Source organism: Saccopteryx bilineata, chromosome 3 (assembly GCF_036850765.1).
Source record: "Saccopteryx bilineata isolate mSacBil1 chromosome 3, mSacBil1_pri_phased_curated, whole genome shotgun sequence".
Taxonomy (NCBI): Eukaryota; Metazoa; Chordata; class Mammalia; order Chiroptera; family Emballonuridae; genus Saccopteryx; species Saccopteryx bilineata.
The window spans coordinates 196,606,010-196,632,710 of record NC_089492.1 but is presented as its reverse complement, the minus strand read 5'-3'; the positions used below and the strand labels follow the sequence as shown (position 1 = coordinate 196,632,710).

Below are 26,701 nucleotides of genomic sequence, written 5' to 3'. Positions count from 1 at the left end.
CTAATAATATTTCAAATATAAGTTCACATGTATTAAATGCTTCTCACATGCCTGGTTAAAAATGGTTTTGTTGTCATTATTTGAACAGGGGGATCTTGCAGAGTCTTTAATATCTTAATGTGCATTGAGAATATCCAATATTATATGTTTGATAATAATATTAATAATCCCACATAAGATAATGTTGATCATGCAAACATAATATTAAAATAGAATAATTGGAAATAGATCATGACTTCTAGTGGACAAGCTTAAGAGTGAGACATTATGTGTGGTACTTTACATTCTTTCTTTTATCCCCAGGTAATTTTATTAAAATATACAGTTCTGTAAAAAATTGTGTGTGGCCTCTGAGCTTGGGACCAGGAATGGTTCTTGGGGAACAACGTCAGAAAGTTAACAGGTAGAGAATGCAGCTTCACCTGTGGAACTCAGTAACAAGAGAAGTCAGATCTGATCATTCACCATTTGAAATATCGGACATCAGTAAAATTTCTCCTGCCTGCTTTGTCATAACAGTGATGGTAATTGTTGTAATGTGTGAACTTATAAATGTTTGTAAACTGTATCTATATCAACTTTAACAAACCACTCATTACCCAGTTCCCATGGCATATTGGATAACATGTTCAATAAAATATGCCTCTGCCTTCTCTCAATGTCTATTAAGCTCATGTGGCTATATCCTCTGTATATTAAATAATATGATACCACCATTAAGCATTTGATTAATCTTTTCGTATTTAACATCACGTTCCCATTATGATCCTGTTGATAGTTGGGCGTCTCGAAAGAGAATCCACGCTGAACTGGATGAGGTGTCTTTCGCCCTTTTAAGAGAAGATAACTCATCTGTACACATCCTGAGATGACAGTGAGAGAAATTCTAACTTATTTTGCCATTATTCCAGTGGGAATGAAAAGGAGAGCTATAAGAAGACTTTCAGTAAACCACCTACAGACTTCAGTGTCTGATACTTGATAGGTTGTGACAGGAGCTGAGAAGAGCCAATAGTGCAGGATAGTGAGTTGTCAACACTGCTAAGGTTCCAACCTAGTGTCTGGAAACATGGAAGGAAACTCAAGGTGAAAAGACATTAAAGGAGAGAAGTCCTCCAGAAAACTAGATCTGTGGGGCTCACAGCAGGAGAGAGACACGGCCACAGAAAAAAATGCCCAGTGCCACAGAAAGCTCACAAGTTTGTTTCTGGAGCACCTTCTCCAAGCCAAGCACCATGTTAACTAATTTATACCAACAATCTTGTGGGATTGGTATTATTAATCCCAGATGAGGAAAAGGGCTTCGAGGGGCTCAATAATGTGCTCAGTGTCATAAAGGTAGCAGGAGGCAGAAACAAAATTTAAGCTGTGGTCTTACACTAAACTATATCACACAGTAAAAAAGTCTCACTTTTAACTTCTCATTTTTAGGCAAACCATGTGTACACAAACCGCCAAAATGCCATGTGATAGTATAAAAACTGAACAACAGAACCTCTGGATTACCCACCTTCTTGGTCTATCTTTGGTGAAAAGTCAATTCCATTTAACAGTCAAGACATAATGATTAATAAAGTACGGAAAGTAAATAAATTTATGTATTGTATACAAAACAGTTCAGTATTTAGTTTATAATCTTCCAACCTTGTTATGTGTTTGAAATAATCATGAATTCCAATGTATTTTTTCTGTGTTCATGAACCAAAGCCTGAGAGAATGTGCTGACTGCAAACACGTGACTCTAATTTCCATATTTGGAAAGCTTAGCCTGAGGTGCCAGGATTTCACTGCCGCTGCAATAACGTTCAAAGCTTCTGCCCACAGGAGGTCACTGTTACACCGCAGGTCCAGAGACGAGCCTCAATTTGCCTTGAAAAAGGAATTGGTTTGTGTGGTCTATCCAGTCTGGCTATTGGTGACATCTTTGTGCCTCAAGTATGTATTAATTTACTCAATAAAGAATTGGAACAAATAACCAAAACAATCATCAAATGTGAACTATAATTTAGAGAATGTGAAGATAATACAAATTACCTTTAGGAAATGCATGAAATGATTTGTTTTCAAATTTAATTTTAAAACATCTCATTTTATTTATTTATTTTTTAATTTTTTATTTATTTATTTACTTTTTAGGTGAGAAGGGAGATAGTGAGGCATATACTCCGCATGTGCCCAACCAGGATCCACCTGGCAACCCTATCTGGGGCAGATCCTGAAGTAGCCAGCTATTTTTAACACCTGAAGCTGATGTGCACCAACCAAGCTATCCTCAGTGATTGGGGTCACGTTCAAACCAATTGAGCCACTGACTGCAGGAGGAGAGAAAGAGAGAGAAGGAGAAGAGGGAGACGGAGAGAAACAAATGGTTGCTTCTCCTGTGTGCCCTAACCGGAAATCGAACCCAGGATATTTTTATGCCAGTCAACGTTCTGTCCACTGAGCCACCGGCCAGGGCCTAAAACATTTAATTCTGAAAAGTAAATTCCAGTTAAATTTTCTATAAATAAACTGAATTACCTGTGTTGTATGTTGGTCAAGCTAATTTATTCAAAAATAAATACCATGGTACATAGCTGCATACCTTTGGGCGAACTCCTGACCTCACTAAGCATCAGTTTACTTATCTATAAAACAGGAGTAATAATTATACCAAATTCATGAGGTGAGGATTAATTGAAGTGCTGTATGAAAAATGCTTATCACAGTGCCAGGAACTAAATAAATACAACATAAATGCTAGCAATTGTTATTATTATTATCCAAAGCAGGATGGTGCCCACAAGGTTTAAATGAGTCCATATTTGCAAAGTGCTTAGCACAAGGGCTAGCCCACACAACACAGTGAGGATGTGTTTGCTAAATAAGTAAACAGACCCAAATTTAAACCGTAAATAGGTAAAGTGCAAAACAGCCTTAAGAAAGTAGGAATTTATTCATATCATAATATCATTCAGCATGCTCATTCTAGATGGTTGGGAAGAAATGAAACCTAACATTTGTAATTATCCATTCTTAAATTTCTAAATAACTAGAAATTTCCAGTGGTCTTTCTTTAAACCACTTAACATAAAACACCTCACTATAAATGTGTTGAGTAGCAAATTGAAAGGAAAGAGGTGTTTGCAACCTAACTATGTAACCTACATTTACCCTTTAAATGAATGAGCATATTTTATCAGAGTCTGTCTCTTTGAGGACTATCAGTGACCTTAGTAACTAAAACTTCTTGCATCTCTGAGATCCAAGTGACTGCCATCCAAACCAGAGTCACATCTGGCAATAATTAGGGGAGACTCCCAGAGGCTCCAATGCTGTATCTTTCTTACAGTAGGGGGCTCGGTGATTCTTTATCCAGTAAATCTATATAGAATCTAGGCACCAAGATTTAAATGGATACTTAGACTTTGATATCGTCTACATTGAATACATTTATGTTCCCACTTCATCAAGTACATTCTTAAACAAAACTGGCTCTTTAAAAACAAAATCTTGGAGTGTCTGGTGGCCAAAAAAAAAATACTATGATTACTAGTACACTTTGTTGCCACCTCTTACTTTGTGCTGAGATGCCCCAGTTTTATCCACCAATGCCTGCTCTGCATGAGTGCAAATGTCAAAAATATTAGAATTATTTTGAAAATAATTTTGACCTTGCAGACATCAAAAAAAGTCTTGTATCTTACCCCCCAGGGAGTCCAGAGACCTCGCTTGAGAACCACTGGTCTAGAGAATGATGTCCCAGGGATGGACAGTGCTAGACACTATAGATTCATCAGGTGTCCCCTGCCTGTTTCAGCCCCTCCTTCCTTGGGTAATTTGGGAAAATACCAAGAGCTGTTGGGAGCTTCTTTAGGGTTCAGGCTGGAGGAGGTGATGAGTGTTTTCTGAAGCCATACCCGTGAGACACTCTGAAGCTCTCTCCAGAAAAATGAGGGGGCTTGAGTGATTCAGGGGAGTGCTAAGGTCTTTGGCAGATTCTGGAAGATTTAGAATCTCCAAATAAAATCTTCACCTCCTGCTGATTCCTCCTCTTCTACCCTCTACGTGTTCTAGGTAGCCCAAAATCCCTTTCAGAATCCGAAAGCATCCAGAAGACTAATATGTGCTAGACTCAAAGATGCTCAAGCTGCAGACGGGCCCACAGAAATGACACGTGCTCTGAAACAGGCCCAGGTGCTTGTAACAATACTAATGGGAGGTCACTTATCCTGCCCTGTCAGTGCTCTGCAGTTAAAAAGCCCAGGCATATACCTGCACCCTGGCATACCACAAACCGAGCAAAAACCCCACTTAAATTGCGTGGCTGGAAGTCAGAAAATGTTATTATAAAACAATTCTATTTTACAGAAAGTAGAGTACTTTCTCAAGGACACAGAAAAAAATACATTATGAATTCAAATCTTGTTCTTATAATTCATTTTTATACTTATCCCTTATCTTAATTTAGTTGAGATAAGCCCTAAACTGTATAAAAAGTCTAAGAACAGGAAAATGTTACATCCTTGTTCACTGCTCACATTTGGAATGCAAATACTAGAAGCTAAAGGTCAACTAGACAAATCAGAGATTTGGCTCACATACCCCTCATTTCATTGCCTTTTTTAGGTTTCCTGACACAGGTCCCCAGACTAGTGCATTAAACCTGAGCCTTCCCAGCTCCCAGACTGAGGCCTTGGGGAAACTGCTCTTAGAGGAGGAGCCTGGGGGCGTAGAGAAGTTAAGAGGCAGGATGCTCCTACCTAGAAAGAGGTGGTGCTAAGGCAAGAGGCGAGCAAGCCTGGCTGATGGTCAGCAATCCTGCAAGGCAGGCTGCTGCCCTGGTCATTGGTGTGCTGTGCCCACATGGGAAAAGGCCAATAGGGAAACTTGACAGTGACCATGCACAGTGTTGCCCACCCCTTCTGTAAAGAAGGCTGGCTCTGATAAAGGAGAACATGGAAAGGGCAACATAGAAAACATGGTTGAAGACAATTCTGATTTTAAGAAAGGGTAGTCTCTCAGCATCACAAATGTTGGGTAAGTCCATTTACCTCTCTTGGACTTTGAGTTCCCCCTTCAAAGAAGGTTGGATGAGCTGACCTCCAAAGTCTCTCAAGGCTGTGCTTCTGCTGTTCCTAATCTTTGAGTCACAGCCTACATGCTAGAGCACAGAGCTTAGTATCTGTTTGATATGAAAATGTCCCAATAACCTGCACAAACAGAATCCCTGAGTGAATGAAGCCATGAGCCATGGATTAAATGCTAGCTTGTGCTGGTATCCATATGAGCACCTATTACTTCTACACAAGAAATGGACTAGCAAACCAAACACTTTTCCCTAAATAAAAGTAGTAAATGAGGTTGAGGTGCTGCCTGGGACCCTGGGGGACCCAGTATTTATCCATAGGCAACTGAAAATTCCATGGGGTTAGTCAACCTATGGGACAGCCCTTGAGCAATGCGGGATGGCGCCCAATGATGGGTCAGAAACCTCCTCAGTCCTATGGTGAATAGTTCAGCAATGACTAGCATGAGAATGTGACCTTGTTGGGGCTTCTCTCCTTCCCCATTTCACACACCTGAGATCCCATTCTTAACCCTGGAAGTCAGTTCCCAAAATAAACCATCTGCATACATGCTCTTGTCTCAGCTCTGCTTTCTGATGAGACATCAAAAAAAATAATTTGGAGAACACCAGTCCAGGCACATTAGAAGCACTAAATAAACTTGACCTGTTATCAATTTTCTATGTATCTGCTATCTAGAGAGAAGACTTTGAATCTCTCTGCTCTTCACTGCTGACTGACTGTCACCAGTTTCTCTGGTCTTTGTAACTGTCACTAGATGTGAGATAGAAAGCGAGAAATAAAGTTGAAAGTACCAAATGGCACAGGACGGAGCCCTAGAAATATGTAGCTTCCACAAGCTGACTTGGGATCACCTCATTGCTAGGGATGTAGGGTTAACTAACAAACCATTTAAAAAATTTCTGTGTATGCATGTGTGTTATTGTATATTTGAAAATTTATAAGCACATCAAAACTATTACTTCACTGTTATTGCTTCTGTTAATAGTTTTAAATGACTTGACATGTGAAAATAATTAATAGGGGTAAAATCCATATGTAGATAAAGCTAAGGTCATGAAGGTGGTGTGTGGGAAACACTAATAGCCAAATGCACTTTTTACAACTGTAAGGCTTTGTGCTATCAGATATGTTACACATTTTCTTACTTAGGAGCACCAACTTGATTTGGTGCTTGTATGACATTACTGTAACTTTTAGAAAGAAAAAATATCTTTCTCATATTATCCCAAATAACATAGATCAAGAATATTAATTATTCTGAGAACCTGAAATGACCTGGAAATATGACATCAGGTGTGTGTTGTACAACACACCCTGAACTACACAGGCAAGCATCCGTACCCAATCCATGAGGAAAACTTTTCAATTGTGTTATGTTCTGAATGGGTACCAAGCACATTAATGTCACAAGTAGGATTCTCTGATGCCCTTGTAAAAGACTGTCTTTAAACCTGTTGTGCTTAGAGAAATTTCTAAGCTCAAATTTTAAATAATCACTAGCAATGGGGAAAAGTACAAGGATATATTGTAGAATTGACTTGAGATGTTATCTTTACAGTTAAAAGTTGCAAATTTTTTTTTTACATGCACACCAAAAATGCTCCTAATTAGGCTATATATCTTATTGGGAAATATTATGTAGGCTACATTCTCATAACTTGAGTGAATAACATTCTTTTCCATTAGAAAGATAAAAACTCTTCTTGTATTTCCCATAGGAGATATGTTAAATAGCCAAAAATTATTAATGCTTTGGCAACAATGACCAATAGTTCAGCAATGGCTAGCATGAGAATGTGACCTTGTTGGGGCTTCTCTCCTTCCCCATTTCACACACCTGAGATCCCATTCTTAACCCTGGAAGTCAGTTCCCAAAATAAACCATCTGCATACATGCTCTTGTCTCAGTTCTGCTTTCTGATGAGACATCAAAAAAATAATTTGGAGAACACCAGTCCAGGCACATTAGAAGCACTAAATAAACTTGACCTGTTATCAATTTTCTATGTATCTGCTATCTAGAGAGAAGACTTTGAATCTCTCTGCTCTTCACTGCTGACTGACTGTCACCAGTTTCTCTGGTCTTTGTAACTGTCACTAGATGTGAGGTAGAAAGTCTAAAAATACCATGATGTTAGGTCAGATCTAAAGAGACATAATGTTTTATGATGTCTTATTTTAAAAAAAAGTCTCTTCATATCTACTCATCTTTCCCCTATATCTTTTACTTTGTCCTCAAGGACAATAGATCAGGTGATAAACCATTCCAAGATTCGTTTCGGCAAGTCCTCTGAAAGTGAACCTAATGGTCCCAGGAATGCTCGCTGTGTCAAAATTATCTAGAAATGCTCAGGCATATTAGGAAAGCCCGGGCCCCAGGACTCTCAGTCCTCTCAATACCAACACAATGCTGAGTTTGTGGTTTCTCATTGAATAAGGTATAAATAATGCATTTATATACATATAGGCATTGGAATATATTGCCCCCAACTACCCCGGAGAAGTTGTTTTAAACTGTAAATTATGCATTTTCAGTGGAAGTGACATCAAACCCAAGGGGTAAAAATTGATTCTTTAGGAAGGATAAAAAAATTCTTACTCTTTTTATGTATAAAGCACAGATATACTTTTAATACCTAAACAGTCTGTTCACAGTATTAGGATTTCATAGGAGAGGTTCAATTAGGCAGCAAAAAACCAAAAGTCTGTGGAAATAAAATAGATAGTAATGGGGAACAGTTGAGGAACAGCACCGCAACCCACCCCCCAGAGCAGCAGTGACGCAGACCTTTTCTGTAGCACCTTCTAAACTATCCTACATTGTTTGAAAAGTACTCAATCTATGTTAATTGACAAAAAGAATTAACTTTCAGAATCTTACTATTTTCCTGGCTAAATTTCATTCCTGAAATAGCTATAGCATCAGGTGACAGGCTTCACCAGGCAAGGGTTCAAAGGAAAGCCACAGCAGGCTGTGCTAGACAGCCTTCCCAGGAGAGGTTATGCCTCAAATACTGTTTCTGCCATCGACTTCTTAATAAGGGGAAAAGGAAGTTTTGCTTTTGTGTTATTTTCATAAGTAAGTCAGATAAATAGGAGAATAAAGAGATGCTGACATTATTTTTAGCTCTTGCACGCAAAAATAGATCACCGACTTGAATACACACCAGGAATGGCTGCTTTGGAAAATCATTGCAGGTGTCAGAAATGCTGAAAGGGACCATGTGCCTCTATTGTCATCAACCCTACCCTCCTGAGAGGCAGTCTTGGGCACGCATTCTCTCCCCTTTGGCAAGCACCACTCTCTGATTGGAAACATTCAAATAGAATAGTAAAATGAACCTTAGTTAAAAGTGATATTACTACCTGTGTGTCCTCAAGAGCAGGAGCCTCTCTGTGACCTCCCCGTGTCATCACGGACCGGAACACATACCAGAGTAAGGAAGATGAGATGAGGCACACACTACCTACAATCCAGATGTCTGTCCTTCTAAGTGGAAAGTCCATTTTCTGGGAGCAGCTATAGAAGAAGTCAGTTGGCTTATAAGCTCCTTCCCTCCCCTGATCTAGCACAAGCACGTTTCCAAGCATTCGGTGGTAGCATGCCCTATTCTAAACAGTAGTTGTTGCAGGATCACAGAGGGTTCTTGCAGGGTCCTGCAATAGATGTTTCCAGTTACACTACCCACAGATAAACTGCCTCTTTAAAAGGAAAAAGATGATGGTCTGTGTAACAGATCTGCAACAGGTGCAGGTCAGAGAGACGTATGGTGACAATTGACACCAACATGAAGGAGCTTGTCCCCGGTTCAAGGACTATTAGCTTGGCAGAAACTGGCATCTGTCTTAATGGCTGGGCCACCGCCAGTCAGCTTTCTCCAGCACCGAAGGGTGAGGTGCAAAGAAGTGGGGGTGGGGAAATGTAAGGTTAAAAGAATTACAAAACCTCTACCCTTATCTATATTATTTTGAGATCTATAGTCTTTATGAATGCCATTAATGGTACATAGCAGTTAGTCAAGAAATGCCACCTGCTTTTAAAAGCACCAACTGCAATCCAAAAAGGCAGATCCAGATTTTGTTCCCACCCACTCTATCCTCTTCACATCCTGTCGGTCAGTGTCTTGTTTTGTTTGATCTTTGGAGTATTTGTACCAGGCATTTACACATTTCAGGGGCTGTGAAGTCCTGCCTCTACTAGGATCATCCTTTTTTTCACTGCACAGCTTTGCCTTACTCCCTGGTTGGAACTACGCCTCTTAGATGGAGGATAAAGATGTATACCCATTATTCCTGGGTATACAGAAATGTGGGAAAACCAAAGAACAAGGATGTGAGCATAGATCATTCTGGACATAAAATGTAAGGGTATGTATAGCAAACAGTGGAAGGCAGAGGGAAGCAGACAGAACCCAATGGGAGAATGAAACTCTGGTTGCCTAAAAAAATTTATCTGGCTCTTTTGCCTTTGATTAAGCAAATAGTTTGTATGTATGTGTTTGTATTAAACAGTAAATTAGATCTGAGGGAAATGCAGAATGTGGGGTTGTTCGTAGAGGAAATAAAGTGGTAACAAAAGGAGAAATCTACCCTGGCCAGATAGCTCGCTTGGGTAGAGCATCATATGGAAATGCAGAGGTTGCCTTGCAATCCCCGGGCAGGACACACACAGAAACAGATTGATGTTTCTGTCTCTCTCACTCTTCCTTTCTCTAAAATCAAGCAATCAATAAAATTTTAGGCCCCGGCTGGGGCTTAGTGAATAGAGTGTCAGTCCAATGTGTGGATATCCCAGTTTGATCCCCAGTTACGGCACTCATGAAAAGCAAACAGCTGCTTCTCTTCCCCTCCCATTCCCCATTCTCTCTCTCCAGTGGCTTGACTGGTTCAGGCGTCAGTCTCAGCTGCAAAGGATAGCCAAGCTGATTCGAGCACTGGCCCCAAACAGGGGTTGCGGGTAGATACTGGTCAGGGTGTATGCAGCAGTCTGTCTCTCTATCTCCTCTCCTCTCACTCAAAAAAAATTTTTAAGGCAAAATCTTGAATTTGATTGTATAAAAGTAATTTTAATTATAATTATGCATCATTTATCATCTATGAATTCATGGTATATCCACAGTAGCTATTAAGTACATCACTTATATGTGGCAGATGAATTTCTTTTCAATTTTGCTTGATTTCAACAACGTATTATGTGTGCTTAGATCTGGTTTATTATTGCATATCTGCTAAAGTTTTTACAATTTTACACCATTTATGTGATTTTTGAACACCCTTTAAATATAATTCAATGAGAAAAGCCATGAGAAAACAAGATATAAAGGAAAGTAAAAAAAATAAAATGAACAAAACATACTATAAAAGTAGAATATGCGATGTTTAATGAATTCAACAAAAATAGAGGAATTGGAGAAGATAGTTAAAAATAAATCCATTGGAGGAAAAATAAATGAAATAGAAAAACCTGGTTAAGAGCAGAAAAAGAGAAAGAATCTGAGCTTCACCAAACCATGGCAACAAACATACGTTGTTAAATTTTTATGTAATTTGCCCTGTTGGGACTAGAGAGCAAAGACTTTTCCAGAAAGAATTGCACTACAAGCCTTCAAAACAGCTCTCACATCACACAGCATCTGAAAGTCAGAGCAAATTCTTTCCAGGGCACCACCGTGAAGGTTTCTACTATGAGTAGAGGTGCTAATCTCTCAAAGAAAGAAGGAATAAAAGAGAGAGGAGACTAAGTGGAGAATATTGGGACAAATATTTTTGTTTTTGTTTTTAACTAATTCCCTGGAGAGAAAGTGCTCTTTACTGTGGCCCCAACAGAAGATGGAAACATGTCAATCTAGCTCTGCCTACATACCCACAAACATCTGAGCTGCTGGAATGCCCTTCTCTATCCACCCACTGCCAAGGCCTGCTGGCTACCCTGGCACCCACTGACTCGGCAAACAAGTGCCTACAGCACAGGAGCCTTGGAAGCCACAGAAAGAAGAGCTCTGTGTCTCACATCCATGTGCTCATCCGTCCTCCACAAGGCAAGAGATGAAAATTTATCACTGACCTCTCTGGGCCCTGTGCCATTTAACAAAGAAGAGATTGAATGGGGCCTATGGAGCTAGTAGCCATTCCTTCCCACCATCTGCACAGCACTGACCACAAGACCAAAGCCAGCTGTCCCAGGTTGCACAAGAGACATCAGGTTAATTGCAAAGGATGTCCTCTTAGGGTTTGTGAGGAACAGCCTTTTCAGTCTTTCCCTCAAAGATATCCTAAAATATTTGACTACCACAATCATTGGTTTCTAATGTTCTTAAACAGTTCATCACACACACACACACACACACACACACACACACACACACACACACATTCTTCCTTAAAATGTTCATGTTTCAGCTTAGCACCATCTCATTCTTTAAAGAGATGGCCTACTTATAAAATTATATGAGAATCTGTAAGAAAACAGTGCTAGAAAAATAATTGAATTTATATAAACTAAGATAATTGGTTATCCATGACAATATATATATATATATGGTTTTTTGTTTGGTTTGGTTTTTTTTTGTATTTTTCTGAGGTTGGAAACGGGGAAGCAGTCAGACAGACTCCCGCATGTGCCCCACCAGGATCCACCCGGCAAGCCCACCAGGGGGTGATGCTCTGCCCATCTGGGGCATTGCTCTGTTGTAACCAGAGCCATTCTAGTACCTGAGGCAGAGGCCATGGAGCCATGCTCAGTGCCCGGGCCAACTTTGCTCCAATGGAGCCTTGGCTGTGGGAGGGAAAGAGAGAGACAGAGAGGAAGGAGAGGGGGAGGGATGGGGAAACAAATGGGCATCTCTCCTGTGTGCCCTGGCCGGGAATCAAACCCAAGACTCCTGCACACCAGGTCAACGCTCTACCACTGAGCCAACTGGCCAGGACCCATGACAAATATTTTGTCTTCTCTGTCCTACAGAAATTAATGAGCAGGAAAAGAAATCCTGTCTGCACTGTAAACAGCCCTAATAAGAAAGTCCTTTGTATCCAACTGACATTTTTGCCCATGAAACTTTCTTCTTGGTGTATATTGAACAAGATATTAACTCATTAGAGATGTGGAGATCTAAAAAAACAAAACAACCTGTTTTGACCTAACTCACTTCTCTCCAGTACATTTTATCATTTTTTATTCACTTACCATAAAGGCTCCCCTGCCCTTTACACCTAACAGCTCAGTTTTATTCGCCGCTCGTTAGAAAGGCCCTTCCTATCTGAATAGTGTTTTTTCAGAAAGTAGCTGGATGAAGCTGTTTCCCACACCTGCTTAATAAGAATCAGTTGCTCTGATTATTAAAAACAGTGACTCCTAGCCCTCAACCCGAAGGCAGATTTCACTTAAATAGCTCTGTTCCTTCCATAAACTTTTTTTTTAATGCCTATTATGTGCCAGTAATTGGGAAAGCAACTGGGAATGCAAGGACGAGTAATCTGAGGTCTTGACCTTGAGGAGAGAAGCTAGAAAACAGTGACACATTCAAAGCAATTGCTTAGAAAGATTCCAAGATGGCAACAGAGTAGGCAGACGTTCCAACTGCCACCTCCAGGACCAAATTGGATTACAACTTAATTTAAGAACAGTCATCTTGAAAAGCCAACTTTGGACTAAACGAAGAGGAGTCTATAACCAAGGATCACAGAAGAAGCCACATCAAGACTGATAGGAAGGGCTAAGATGCAGAAAGGGCTGCCCCGCTCCCAGGAGCGAGTGAGCAGGGTAGAGGGCCTGGAGGGACTCTCCTGCGGGGAGGGTCGCTCTGAGAGGGAAGGATCCTCAGCCCCAAACCAGTGTCCCAGCCTAAAGCCCCAGAGCCTAGAAGAGATGACCACACAGTATCTGGTAGTGAAAAGAGTCGAGGTTTCTGTCTGTGAGAAAGAGCTCTCGGAGACGCAGGCTTCGTCTTAAAGGGAAAATCTTGTTTACAGCCTGTATGGCCAGTATCCACGGCCACTATCACAGCCGCCCAGCCCATGCAGGTTCACTTTGGATTCGGACAGATGGTAATAAAACAACAGAGCCAAAAACTGGTAGGCCATTATCTTTAATCCTAGCTTGCACCCGGCGGGCAAGTAAAAACACACACTGGGCTCCAAAACCCACTCATTCAGCATTCACAAAGCTACTGACTTATCCAAGTTTCCTAGAATCAAAGGTTTCTAGCTCACTAGCCTCATTCTCCTTTGTTCCCCATCTCCTTCTCTCTACACAAACTCTGCACTAACTGGCTTCTCTTTCAGCACTCCGCCATCTTGGCTGCCTCTTCTCTCCTCCACGTGGCCTTACTGTGCTCTCCAGCCTGCTCTCTGCTCTAATGCTAATCTCAGGAACCAAGAGAGAGCAAGCTCTCAGTCTGCCCCACTTTATAGTGCAGAAATCCAAACCTTTAGTCCAATATACAAACAAGGAAGTCTCCGACACAAAGTCACTTATCTGAGGCATAATGGGATTCCTCATGAGACTGACCACCCCACATCAAAAAGGGTGGGAAAGGCTTAGTCTTAAAACTAAGCCTTAGGCTATAAGAATCCTGCCTGCTTACAGCCTGTCCCCTACACCCAATGCAAACTATAAGCGAGCAAACATATATGTCATATTTACAAACTTATTTGACCAACACAGCCACTACCCAGGGCTCCTGCGGAGGGAGGGCTGAGAGGACTAGAGTTGCATGAGGAGAGTGTGAAGTTGGTCCCAGGGAGAGGTATCTTGGGGGATGGCCACCAGAAGCCCTGTGCTGAGTCATTCTCCAATACCACAGTCACAGTTGCCATCCCTCTTGGATGGAGCAATCCCCTCTGAGTGGCATCATTCTGGAGAAAAGCAACTGCCTCACTCGTGGGAGTCTTTCCTGCCCACCCCATGGAGACCTGGCTTTTCTGAGAAGTCAGCCAGGAAGCAGAGGTGCATCAGTGACTCAGTTTTCTAGCTTTGAGAGTGGAGCTTTGCTCCACATCCTCCCAAGTCTATGACTGGTGATTAGGCCTTACAGGAGACTCATTAGAAACTGTACAGAGAGTGGCAGATCACACCTCTGGGTCTCAAAGGCCACACTCACCAGACTCCTGGGGTCACACCTTACTGAAGTTTATGAAAAAAATCTGGACAGACTAACACCTGGGGTCAAGCCACACCCACAACTGTTCCTAATCCCTGAATTGGCACAGGCTCTAGACTCTAGCAGAGGCTTTTTTCAGTGGCCCAGCCTAACAAGCAGCCAGCAGACAGAGGCTGCAGGAGGCAGGCTCAGGGAACCTTCGCCTTTTAAGCAGACTTTCCCCCAGGCCCAGTGTGGGTAAAAACCAGCCTAGGTGTGCAGCTTGGTATTTCCATGTGCACCTGGGTTCAGCAGACACAGTCACAAACTCTGGATTGCTTGTAGGTCAAAGAAGGTTGCTGAGGGCCAGTCCCAGGTAGTGTCTCCCATTGGTTAGTGCCAGGTTCCCTCCAGGGTGGCCCAGGGCTGGCACATCCAGTGACCAGCTATGGAGAGCATCGGTTCAGGACCTAACAAAGCTAGCTAGAGGAAGAGTTTCTCACATCTGACCCAGCTGAGGCAAGTTCTGCTCTTTGTGACCAGCACTGGCACAGCAGCTCATGTGCTTTGGATAAGGTGAAATTTCAGAGCCAGCTGGCCCAGGTGCTGGATCTCCTGTACCTCTGGGCTAGATTCCATAGGGGGAAGGGAGAGATGCTTGAAGCACAGACATTTAAAGTGTGAGTCCCTGTGAGCCCGTTATTTGGTCTGATCAAGGGGCTTAGCCACTTGGGGGGGGGCACAGTCAGCCCCAGGAGAGGAATCTCTCAGTCTTCCTCCATGAGACCAGGGTCCTACCAGCTGTAAGAACTTCTGCAAAGGGGATTGTTGGCCCCATTCGATCTGAATCTGCCACTCATATTGCTGGGGAGAAATAAAATTTGAGTATCCAGCAGTGGCTGAAGGATTAGATTCTGGAATAGGGGCCACTTTCCCTGTACTGAGGTCCTGACCAACAGAACCCTGAAGTAAGTGGTCCCTATAACATTGTATTCCCAACCTCAGCAGCCCTCACCCACCAAGATTTCAACCAGTAGAGGGGTTGGTTGAGTGAGGACAGTCTGAGCCTACACTACAGTCTTACTACAGAAGACTCTGTGGGAAGAGCAGGCAGCTGCAAGAGGAAGAGGATCAGCTGAAACATGGAGGCAAATCTTACAGAGCTTGGGGCTTTTACAGAGTTTCTGTCATCTCTAAGCAAGAGGAAGCTTATCCTTATACACATGTTGGCCCCTCTGTGCTATCCAGATACAGCAGACACAAACAGTGAACAGAGAAATAGCTCCAGATAGATAGCCCAAGGCAGGTTACAAACAATGGCTAACACCAACCCAAAAAGACCTAGAACTGACACAACCAGCAGTACATGGAAGACAGCACCAACCCTAGACTAAGCTAATTAGCTAATTACACAAGCACCATGCACAAAGGAGTCCAGCAGGCACCAAACACTGTGGAGAATAAATACACCCAACAGGACAGACATTGCACAGTGTGTAATACACATGATCGAGGTTGACACTTCAGCCAGCCTGAAGGGATTAGAGCATCCACAAAAGGACCAACTGCATTCAATACACATATACAACAGGAGGGAAAATACTACCCTCAAGAAGCATCCTAGAGCAAGTGTGGGTCCAATAAGTTTGCAAATATGATATACATGTTTGCTTGCTTATAGTTTGCATTTGGTGTGGGGGACAGGCTGTAAGCAGGAAGAGTCATTAAAGCCTAAGGCTTAGTTTTAAGACTAAGTTTTACTCCATACCCTTGATTGTTGCATGATATGAGGTGGTACAATCTCATGAGGAATCCCATTATGCCTCAGATAAGTGACTTTGTATCAGAGACTTCCTTGTTTGTATATTGGATTAAAGGTTTTGATTTCTACACTATAAAATGGGGCAGAGGAGCCCATGCTGGAGGAGAGCAGAGAAAGGCCATGTGGAGGAAAGGAGAAGCAGCCAAAATGGTGGAGTGCTGAAGGAGAAGCCAGTTTGTGCAGAGAGGAGGAGATGGGCAACAGAGGTGAATAAGGCTGGTGAGGTAGAAACTTTGATTCTAGGAAACTCAGATAGGTCAGTGGCTTTGAGAGCCCTGAATGGAAAGGGAAGGGAAGTGTTTTCCCACTGTGTGTATTTCTTGCTTACCAGGAGCAAGTGAGGATTAAAGCTAATGGTCCACCAGTTTTTAGCTCTGTTGTTTCATTACCATCTGTCTGAATCAAATTCAAACCTACATGGGCCAGACGGCTGTGATGGTGGCCATGGCTACTGGCCTTACAGCAAGGAAAATAGGTGGGCTGGAAATCAGTACCACTGAGCCCATCTTCCTCATAAAGACACCACAACAAATTCCAAAGTCAGACAGCACTATGTAACACACAGACAAAATAGACAAAGAAATATGATGCAAATGAATCAACAAAAGAAATCCCCAGAAAGAGAAATAAATGAGATGGAAGTAACCAAACTACCAGACTCAGAGTTTAAAATAATGATTTTTAGAATGTTCAAGGACCTTAGAGCAATAATGTATGGTCATAATGAGCACCTAAATAAAGAGATAGCAAGCATCAAAAAGGACACTGAAATAATGAAAAAGAACTAGTCAGAAATGACAAATACAATATCAGAAATGAAGTCTACACTAAAAGGAATCAACAGCAGGTTGGAAGAAGAAGAGGATCAATCAGTGATTTAGAGGACAAGATAAACGAAAGCACAGAAGCAGAGCAGCAAAAGAAAAAGAGGCTCAAAAAGACTGAGGAAACTCTAAAAGACCTCTGTGACAACATGAAGAGAAACAACATTCACATCATAGGGGTTCTTGAAGGAGAAGAGAACGAACAAGGGATAGAGAATGTGTTTGAAGAGATCACAGCTCAAAATTTCCCTAAATTGATGAAGGTAAAAGTCAGACAAGTTCAAGAAGCACAGAGAGTCCCATTAGAGGAACCCAAGGAGGCCTACACCAAGACACATCATAATCAAAGTGCCAAAGTTAAGAGATAAAGAAAAAATACTAAAAGCTGCAAGAGAAAAGTATTAAATTACCTACAAAGGAGTCCCATAAGAAGGACATCTGACTTCTCAACAGAAACATGTGAGGTCTGAAGTGATTGGCAAGAAATATTCAAAGTGATGCAAAACAAGAACCTACAGACAAGACTACTTTATCCAGCAAGGATATCATTTAAAATTTAAGGAAAAATAAAAAGCTTCCCAGACAAAAAAAGACTCAAGGGATTCATGACAACCAAACCAGTACTGCAAGAAATGTTAAAGGGCCTGCTGTAAAAAAAGCAAAGGAAAAAAGAAATAATGAAAAAGAAGATTGTATTCAAGAATAAAATGGCATTAAATAAGTACATATCAATAATAACCTTAAATGTAAATGGATTAAATACTCCAATCAAAAGACATGGGGTAGCTGCATGGATAAGAAAATAGGACCCATACATATGCTGTCTACAACAGACTCGCCTCAGAACAAAAGATACACATAGACTGAAAGTGAAGGAATGGAAAAAAGTATTTCATGCAAGTGGAAATGAAAAAAAAAGCTGGTGTATCAATACTTATATCTGACAAAATAGCCTTTAAAACAAAGGCGATAGTAAGAGATAAAGAAGGTCACTACATAATGATAAAGGGAGCACTCCAACTAGAGGTTATAACCATTGTAAAAATTTATGCACCTAATATAGGAGCACCTAAATATATAAAGCAGATTTTGATGGATATAAAGGCTGAAATTATCAGCAATGCTATAATAGTAGGAGATTGTAAGACCCCACTAACATCATTGGACAGATCCTCCAGACAGAAAATTAACAAAGAAACAGTGGCCTTAAACAACACACTAGATCAACTGAATTTAATTGATATCTTCAGAGCCATTTATCCCAAAGCAGTGAAATATACATTATTTTTAAGTGCTCATGGTACATTCTCTAGGATAGGCCACATGTTAGGACACAAAACAAGTCTCAATAAATTTAAGAAGACTGAAATCATATCAAGCATCTTTTCTGACCACAATGGAAAAAAACTAAAAATCAACTACAATAGAAAAACTGAAAAACATTAAAACACATGGAGGCTAAATAGCATTTATTAAATAGTGAATGGGTTAACAATGAGATCAAGGAAGAAATCAAAAATTTCCTTGAAACAAATAAAAATGATCCTACAACAACTCAAAATCTATGGGACACAGCAAAAGCAGACCTAAGAAGGAAGTTCATAGCATTACAGGCATACCTTAAGAAGCAAGAAAAAGCTCAGATAAACAACTTAACCCTGCACCTAAAAGAACTAGAAAAGGAACAACAAATAAAGTCCAGAGGAAGTTGAAGGAAGGAAATAATAAAGATCAGAGAGGAAATAAATGACATAAAGACTAAAAAAAAAATACAGCAGATCAATGAAACCAAGAGCTTGTTCTTTGGAAAGATAAACAAGATTGATGAAACTTTAACCAGACTCATCAAAAAAATGAAGAGAGAGAAAACTCAAAAACATAAAATTAGAAATGAAAGTGGAGAAGTAACGACTGACATGGCAGAAATACAAAGAATTGTAAGAAAATACTATGAAGGTCTATATGCCAAAAAATTGGACAACCTAGATTAAATGGCTTAATTTCTAAAAACATATAATCTTCCAAAATTCAATCTGGAAAAATCAGAAAACCTACAGATCTATTACAACACATGAAATTGAAGCAGTTATCAAAAAACTCCCAGCAAACAAAAATCCTAGACCGAATGGCTTCACAGGCAAGTTTTACCAAACATTTAAAGAAGAACTAACACCTCTCCTTCTGAAGCTATTTCAAAACATTCAAGAGGAAGGCAAGCATTGTCCTCATTCTAAAACCAGATAAAGACACTACAAAAAAAGAAAACTATAGGCCAATATCCCTGATCAACATAAATGCTAAAATTCTCAACAAAATATTAGCAAACCAGGTCCAGTAATACATCAAAAAGATCATACCTCATGATCAAGTGGGATTTATTCTGGGAGGCAAGGCTGGGACAGCATGCACAAATCAATAAATGTGATTCATCACATAAACAAAGGAAAGATAAAAATCACATGATTATATCAAGATATACAGAAAAAGCATTTGATAAAATCCAGCATCCATGCAAAGTGGGAATACAGGGAACATACCTCAACATGATAAAGGCCATCTATGACAAACCCACAGCCAACATTATACTCAATGGGCAAAAATTAAAAGCAATCCCCTTAGGATCAGGAACAAGCAGGAGTGCCTCCTTTCACCACTCTTATTCAACATAGTTCTGGAAGTCCTAGCCACAGCAATCAGACAAGAAGAAGAAATAAAAGGCATCCAAATTGGGGGAAAAAAGAAGTAAAACTGGCCCTGGCCGGTTGGCTCAGTGGTAGAGCGTTGGCCTGGCGTGCGGGGGACCCGGGTTCGATTCCCGGCCAGGGCACATAGGAGAAGTGCCCATTTGCTTCTCCACAACCCTCCCCTCCTTTCTCTCTGTCTCTCTCTTCCCCTCCCGCAGCCAAGGCTCCATTGGAGCAAAGATGGCCTGGGCGCTGGGGATGGCTCCTTGGCCTCTGCCCCAGGTGCTAGAGTGGTTCTGGTCGTGGCAGAGCAATGCCTTGGAGGGGCAGAGCATTGCCCCCTGGTGGGCGTGCCGGGTGGATCCCAGTCGGGCGCATGCGGGAGTCAGTCTGACTGTCTCTCCCTGTTTCCAGCTTCAGAAAAATACAAAAAAAAAAAAAAGAAGTAAAACTATCATTATTTGCTGATGATATGATACTGTACATAGAAAACCCTAAAGTCTCAGTCAAAAAACTACTATGTGATAAATGAATTCAGCAAGGTGGCAGAATATAAAATTAATGTTTAGAAATCAGTGGCATTTTTATATACCAACAATAAATTGTCAGAGAAATATTAAGGAAACAATCCCCGGTCCTGGCCGGTTGGCTCAGCGGTAGAGCGTCGGCCTGGCTTGCAGAAGTCCCGGGTTCAATATCCAGCCAGGGCACACAAGAGAGGCACCCATCTGCTTCTCCACCCCTCCCCCTCTCCTTCCTCTCTGTCTCTCTCTTCCCCTCCTGCAGCCGAGGCTCCATTGGAGCAAAAGATGGCCCGGGCGCTGGGGATGGCTCCTTGGCCTCTGTCCCAGGCGCTAGAGTGGCTCTGGTCATGACAGAGCGATGCCCCAGATGGGCAGAGCATCGCCCTCTGGTGGGCATGCCGGGTGGATCCCGGTCGGGCGCATGCGGGAGTCTGTCTGACTGCCTCCCCGTTTCCAGCTTCGGAGAAATGCAAAAAAAAAAAAAAAAGAAAAAGAAAAAGAAAATAATCCCCTTCACTATTGCAACAAGAAAAATAAAGTACCTAAAAATAAATTTAACCAAAGAGGTAAAAGACTTGTACTCAGAAAATTTTAAGACATTGAAAAAAGAAATCAAGGAAGATACAAACAAGTGGAAGCATATACCGTGTTCATGGATAGGAAGAATAAACATCATTAAAATATTTATACTACCCAAAGCAATCTATAAATTCAGTGCAATTCCTATTAAAATACCAATGGCATACTTTAAAGATATAAACAAATATTCTAAAACTTTATATGAAACCGAAAAAGAGCATGAATACCCTCAGCAATCTTGAAAATAAAGAATAAAGTGGGAGGTACCACACTTCCTGATATCAAGTTATACTACAAGGCCATTGTGATCAAAACAGCTTGGTACTGGTATAAGAAGAGGCATATAGATCAATGGAACAAAACAGAGAATCCAGAAATAAACCCACGCCTTTATGGTCATTTGATATTTGACAAAGGAGGTAAAAGCATACAATAAAATAAAGACAGTCTCTTTAATAAATGGTGTTGGAAAAATTGAACAGGTACATGCAAAAAAATGAAACTAGACAACCAATTTACACCATTCAAAAAATAAACTCAAAATAGATAAAAGACTTTAATGTAAGCCGTAAAACCATAAACATCTTGGAAGAAAACATAGGCAGTCAACTCCCCGATATCTTTCATAGCAATATTTTTGCAGATATATCTCCATAAGCAAGTGAAATAAAAGACAGGATAAACAAATGGGACTATATCAAACAAAAAAGCTTTTGCATAGCAAAAGACACTATGAACAAAATAAAAAGACAACCCACACAGTGGAAGAACATATTCGCCAACACGTCTGATAAGGGATTAATAACCCAAATTTATAAAGAACTTCTAAAACTCAACACCAGGAAGGTAGGAAGGTGTAAACAATCCAATTAAAAAATGGACAAAATAGCCCTGCCAGTTGGCTCAGCGGTAGAGCGTCGCCCTGGCGTGCGGGGGACCCGGGTTCGATTCCCGGCCAGGGCACATAGGAGAAGCGCCCATTTGCTTCTCCACCCCCCCCCCCACTCCTTCCTCTCTGTCTCTGTCTTCCCCTCCCGCAGCCAAGGCTCCATTGGAGCAAAGATGGCCCGGGCGCTGGGGATGGCTCCTTGGCTTCTGCCCCAGGCGCTAGAGTGGCTCTGGTTGCGGCAGAGCGACACCCTGGAGGGGCAAAGCATCGCCCCCTGGTGGGCAGAGCGTCGCCCCTGGTGGGCGTGCCGGGTGGATCCCGGTCGGGCACATGCAGGAGTCTGTCTGACTGTCTCTCCCTGTTTCCAGCTTCAGAAAAATACAAAAAAAAAAAAAATGTACAAAAGAACTGAATAGACACTTCTCCATAGAGGACATACAGATGGCCAATAGGCATATGAAAAAATGTTCAATGTCACTAATCATCAGAGAAATGCAAATTAATACCACAATAAGATACCACCTCACACCTGTCAGACTGGCACTATTTAACAAATCAACACAGAATAAGTGCTGGTGAGGATGTGGAGAAAAGGGAACCCTCCTGCACTGCTGATGGAAATGCAGAATGGTGCGGCCACTGTGGAAAACAGTATGGCATGTCCTCAAAAACTTAAAGATGGAACTGCCTTTTGACCCAGCTATCCTACTTTTAGGAATATATCCTAAGAATATTAAATCACTGATTCAAAAGAAGATATGCACCCCTATGTTTATTGCAGCATTGTTTACAATAGCCAAGATCTGGAAACAGCCCAAGTGTTTGTCAGTGGATGAGTGGATTAAAAAGCTGTGATACATGCCTGAGCAGGTGGTGGCACAGTGGTTGGAGCATCAGACTGGGACGCGGAGGACCCAGGTTCGAAAGCCCAAGGTTGCTGGCTTGAGTGTGGGCTCATCTGGTTTGAGCACAGCTTGAACCCAAGGTCACTGACTTGAGCAAGGGATCACTCAGTTTGCTGTAGCCCCCTGGTCAAGGCACATATGAGAAAGCAAAGAATGAACAACTAAGGAGCCGCAGCGAAGAATTGATGCTTTTCATCTCTCTCCCTTCCTGTCTGTCTGTCCCTCTCTCAGTCTCTTCACAAAAAAAAAAAAAAAAAAAAAGCTGTGATACATATATGCACAATGGAATAATACTTACATGACCATGAAAAAGAAGGAAACCTTACCTTTTGCGATGGTATGAATGGACCTGGAGATTATTATGCTAAGTGAAATAAGCCAGGCAGAGAAAGACAAATATCATATGATCTCCTTTATATGTGGAATCTAATAAACAAGATGAACTGAGGAATAGAATAGAGGTAGAGATGGGGTCACAGGAAGCAGAGGGACAGCTGTCAGAGGGAAGGGGGATGAGGGGACGGAATCAGAGAAGGTGAAGGGATTAGTAAAATTATATGTACATAACACACAGATACAGATCACAGGACAGCAAATCCCAGAGAAAAAGTGGGGAGGGAGTCAGGGAGATGAGGGCAAACAGGGTGTAATGGGGGCACGTGGTTGGAGGGTGAGGGTGTTATATTGAGTGGGACACTTAAATCCAATGTTAACACAATAAATTAAAATTAATTTAAAAAGAAAGATAGGCCTGACCTGTGGTGGCGCAGTGGATAAAGCGTCGACCTGGAAATACTGAGGTCGCTGGTTCGAAACCCTGGGCTTGCCTGGTCAAGGCACATATGGGAGTTGATGCTTCCAGCCCCTCCCCCACTCCTCTCTCTCTGTCTCTCCTCTTTCTCTCTCTCTCTCTCTCTCCCTCTCCTCTCTAAAATGAAAAAAAAAAAGATGTTTAAAAAGAAAGATAAAAAGAAAAACAATTGCTTAGAATAAAGGCACAGACAAAACACTATGAAGCCTGTACTGGGCTGGGAACCACCCACCTATGGATGGATAAGAGGGAGCTGACTATGCTAAGATAGAGGAGTGACTGTTGCTGGCTAACATTCATTAAATGCTTACCATGGTGACAGATACTATGCTAAGTGGTTTTTATACATTGTCACCCCTAATTTTCACAACAGCCATCATCCTATTATCCAGATGAGATTACCCCTTGGTTAAGTTTAGGCCAAAGATCAAGCAGCCATAACTTATACGGCACACATGAGGACACAAGAGTGCATCACACAAGTCTAGTTTCTCCTTGGGTCTGACTGTCAGTGTCAACAGCCCTATACCAACCCTGAGAGGAGATTTAAGGTCTTGAGGAAATTTGAAACTTCTGCAAAGCATTTGTACCCCTCGCGGTATGCTTCTCAGAAGTACATCTTAAGAAATATGTGTTTCCATAAATGCACTTTCATAAATTTGAAGCCACTAATTACAATTTAGCCTGCAGGAAGAGGCATAATCAAAGGCCTTCTAAATTCTTACCAAACTCAACTGTATACTTTACAATGCATAATCTTCAGTGAAACAAAATTAAAGCTTACCTCTTTATAGATATTCCCTAATTCTACACCCAAGTGACAAAGTAGAATGTGAAAGGTTCTGATAAATGGTTCTTTTTATTGAAATGTGTAGGGAAGATAAGGTGGAATCAATACTTTTTGGGAGACTAAATTAAGCACACAATTACCTCATTAATTCCAGATCCTGAACTCTGCTCACTAGGCCTTTCTTCCAGAAAACACTTCATCTTCTCAACCTTTTCCATGCACTGAAAAAAGGCCATTTTCTCCAGATGGTTACTGTGATAACACGTGGTGATTTCTTCCAACCTCTTCACTTTTAATATCTTGGTGGTGAGTCCAATGAAGTTACTACTGTCTGGAGTGCAGTCTTCCTCTCCAGTGGTCCCTGACTTGTTAATCAGGACGCAATCATGACTTGGGGCTGCACCTTCCTCTTGACTGTAGAGTGGAGAAAGGAAACACAGTTCTCATCACTTACTCACATATTTCACTTTGAGGAAAATGACTGGCAAAATTTTGAAGTCTCTTCTGTTTAAACTATAGAGAGGATCCAAACATAAGACAAGAAATGCTAATATTAATATTGAGTTTCAGTGATGGAACTTTAAAAGGGGGAAAGCTTCCTTTTACCCCCACCCACATTTTCCTACAAAAGGAAACAGTAAGAAGCAAACTTAAGTTTCACTGGGCAACATTATTTTCCTCACTGCATAAAATATTTATATCAAGTGGCCTGTTTAAATACAGAATATAAAGTTTCTTGGTATTTCATGGGGATTGAAGATTTTGCTTCTTCTTTTTCCAGTAGAAAGGGCTTCCTGTTGAAAGAGTCTACAGGCTTCTCCTGGGAATTTTGCCCTGCTCTGGGGAGTGGTCTCTACCAAATGAACCCTTCTCTGCCTACACTATAAACTGTTTGATTTTTTTGTTTGTTTTTTTTTTTAATTTACAGAGACAGAGAGAGAATCAGAGAGAGGGACAAATAGGGACAGACAGAAACAGAGAGAGATGAGAGCATCAATCATTAGTTCTTTGTTGCGACACCTTAGTTGTTCATTGATTGCTTTCTCTTATGTGCCTTGACCGTGGGGCTACAGCAGACTGAGTAACCCCTTGCTCAAGCCAGCAACCTTGGGTCCAAGCTGGTGAGCTTTGCTCAAACCAGATGAGCCTGCGCTCAAGCTGGCAACCTCGGGGTCTCAAACCTGGGTCCACCACATCCCAGTTCGATGCTCTATCCACTGAGCCACTGCCTGGTCAGGCTGGTGTTAATATTTTTTTAAAGAAATTTGTCTCTGTATAGCCCTCTTATACCCAGATACTTTTCTTACCATCTTCATTAATAGCTCGGTGCCAAGAACTTCAAATCCTTGTGCTTTCCTTGAAATACTTCCCTTACAAATTTGGTAATACACGTAATACTTTTTCAACACTAGAGATCTATGTGTATATATGCATGCATGTGTCTACACATTCCTTGACTATATGGAGGAGGTAATTTGAATTTATGAGAGGTTCCCAACCCCAATTTCTGAGGCCCCCTGCTAGAGATTTTTCTGAAAATTTCTTCTTCCATCTTTTTCTCAATTTAAAATAGTCTGTATTTATTGCCACAAAACCTCATCTCATTTTCTCAATTCATTTAAACCTTGAGTTTTAAATCATTTAAAATTTAACTTAGCCACACAAAGATCTTATAGTCAAACACACTAAAATGTAAATAATTTCAACCAGAACTTTATAAGATACATTATAGACCATTATTAGAATTCTTTCAAATTGCCCTGAAAAATAAATTATTAAAATGAGGATAGAAATACATGATTATTCTAAAGCAAATTAAGACTAAAATATAATATGTAATTGCAAATGGTACTCAAGTTGAATCAAAAACCCACAAAAAATAACATTAAAACAAAAGCTTAGGTCCAAGGCGTTATAATTTTGAAAAATAATTTAATGTTAAATCTCTACTTGGAGTTTGGTACAAGTTGTTATTTAAGGAAACATGAAGATAAAGAGATTTTAAAGTTTATAACAACTTAAAAAAAATAGAGTAATTACCATTTATAGGAGGACATCCTAGGATTTTGGTGTAGAGTATCAGTCCCGACAGATAAAGGGAAGTTTTTCAGAGTTCAAAAGGACTACACAAATTTCTGGTATACATCTTCACTGCCAGTCAGTATCAATCTTCTGAAAAGACAAGTCTCCACTGTGAAAAGAAAAATCCTCTCTCTCAAATGCCACTTTGAGCCCCTGTTTAAACTAATACAGCCCTTGATCTCATGTTGCTCAGCTGTTGCCTCCTTCTTAGTCAGATGGGAAAGAATATTAATTTTAGATACTGGGCTTTTCAAGGCCAGTGGCTCCATTTCAGAGGTCAGGTAAGGAAAGGACAGACTGGGAGCAGTGGATGAAATATCACCTTTACCTTTAACTCTCCTCAGTGTGGCAACCGCATTATGAAGGTGCATTTGTCTTTGGCGACCACGTGTCCAGATACTTGGCCCTTTTCAGACTCTCAATTATGTAATTGCTGGTGCCCAGCCAGGAGGGTCCCAGGTGATGGACCCCCACACCACTTTATTTACTCATCCCGCACTTTGCACATGCCCAACTAGAATATGAGCGATCTCCTGAAAGCATTTAGCAAGTTTTAATTTTTTTTTAATCCTTAAAATTATATGTGACATCTCCAGCTGTTTATAGCTCTAGCGAAAAGGCAAAGTCGCAGGCATCCAGGGA

The 26,701-nt window shown here is 41.0% G+C and overlaps 1 protein-coding gene across 6 annotated transcripts in view; it reads right to left on the bottom strand.

Annotated features, from left to right (window-relative positions):
• The window catches only part of MYLK4 (myosin light chain kinase family member 4), a 164,136-nt gene extending 138,007 nt beyond the window's left edge, over positions 1–26,129 (bottom strand). For 5 of the 6 annotated variants that reach the window (XM_066264929.1, XM_066264934.1, XM_066264932.1 and 2 more), the window contains exons 1-2: positions 26,018–26,129; positions 24,118–24,391 (exon numbers count right to left, since the gene is read on the bottom strand). In XM_066264929.1, the coding sequence (XP_066121026.1) occupies positions 24,118–24,391; positions 26,018–26,034 (291 nt within the window). In that variant the 5' untranslated portion in view covers positions 26,035–26,129. Of the gene's footprint in view, positions 1–8,438; positions 8,754–24,117; positions 24,392–26,017 lie in introns of those variants that run through there. The other variant, XM_066264933.1, reaches the window with a different exon arrangement.
• Between the last annotated feature and the right edge of the window lie 572 nt (positions 26,130–26,701).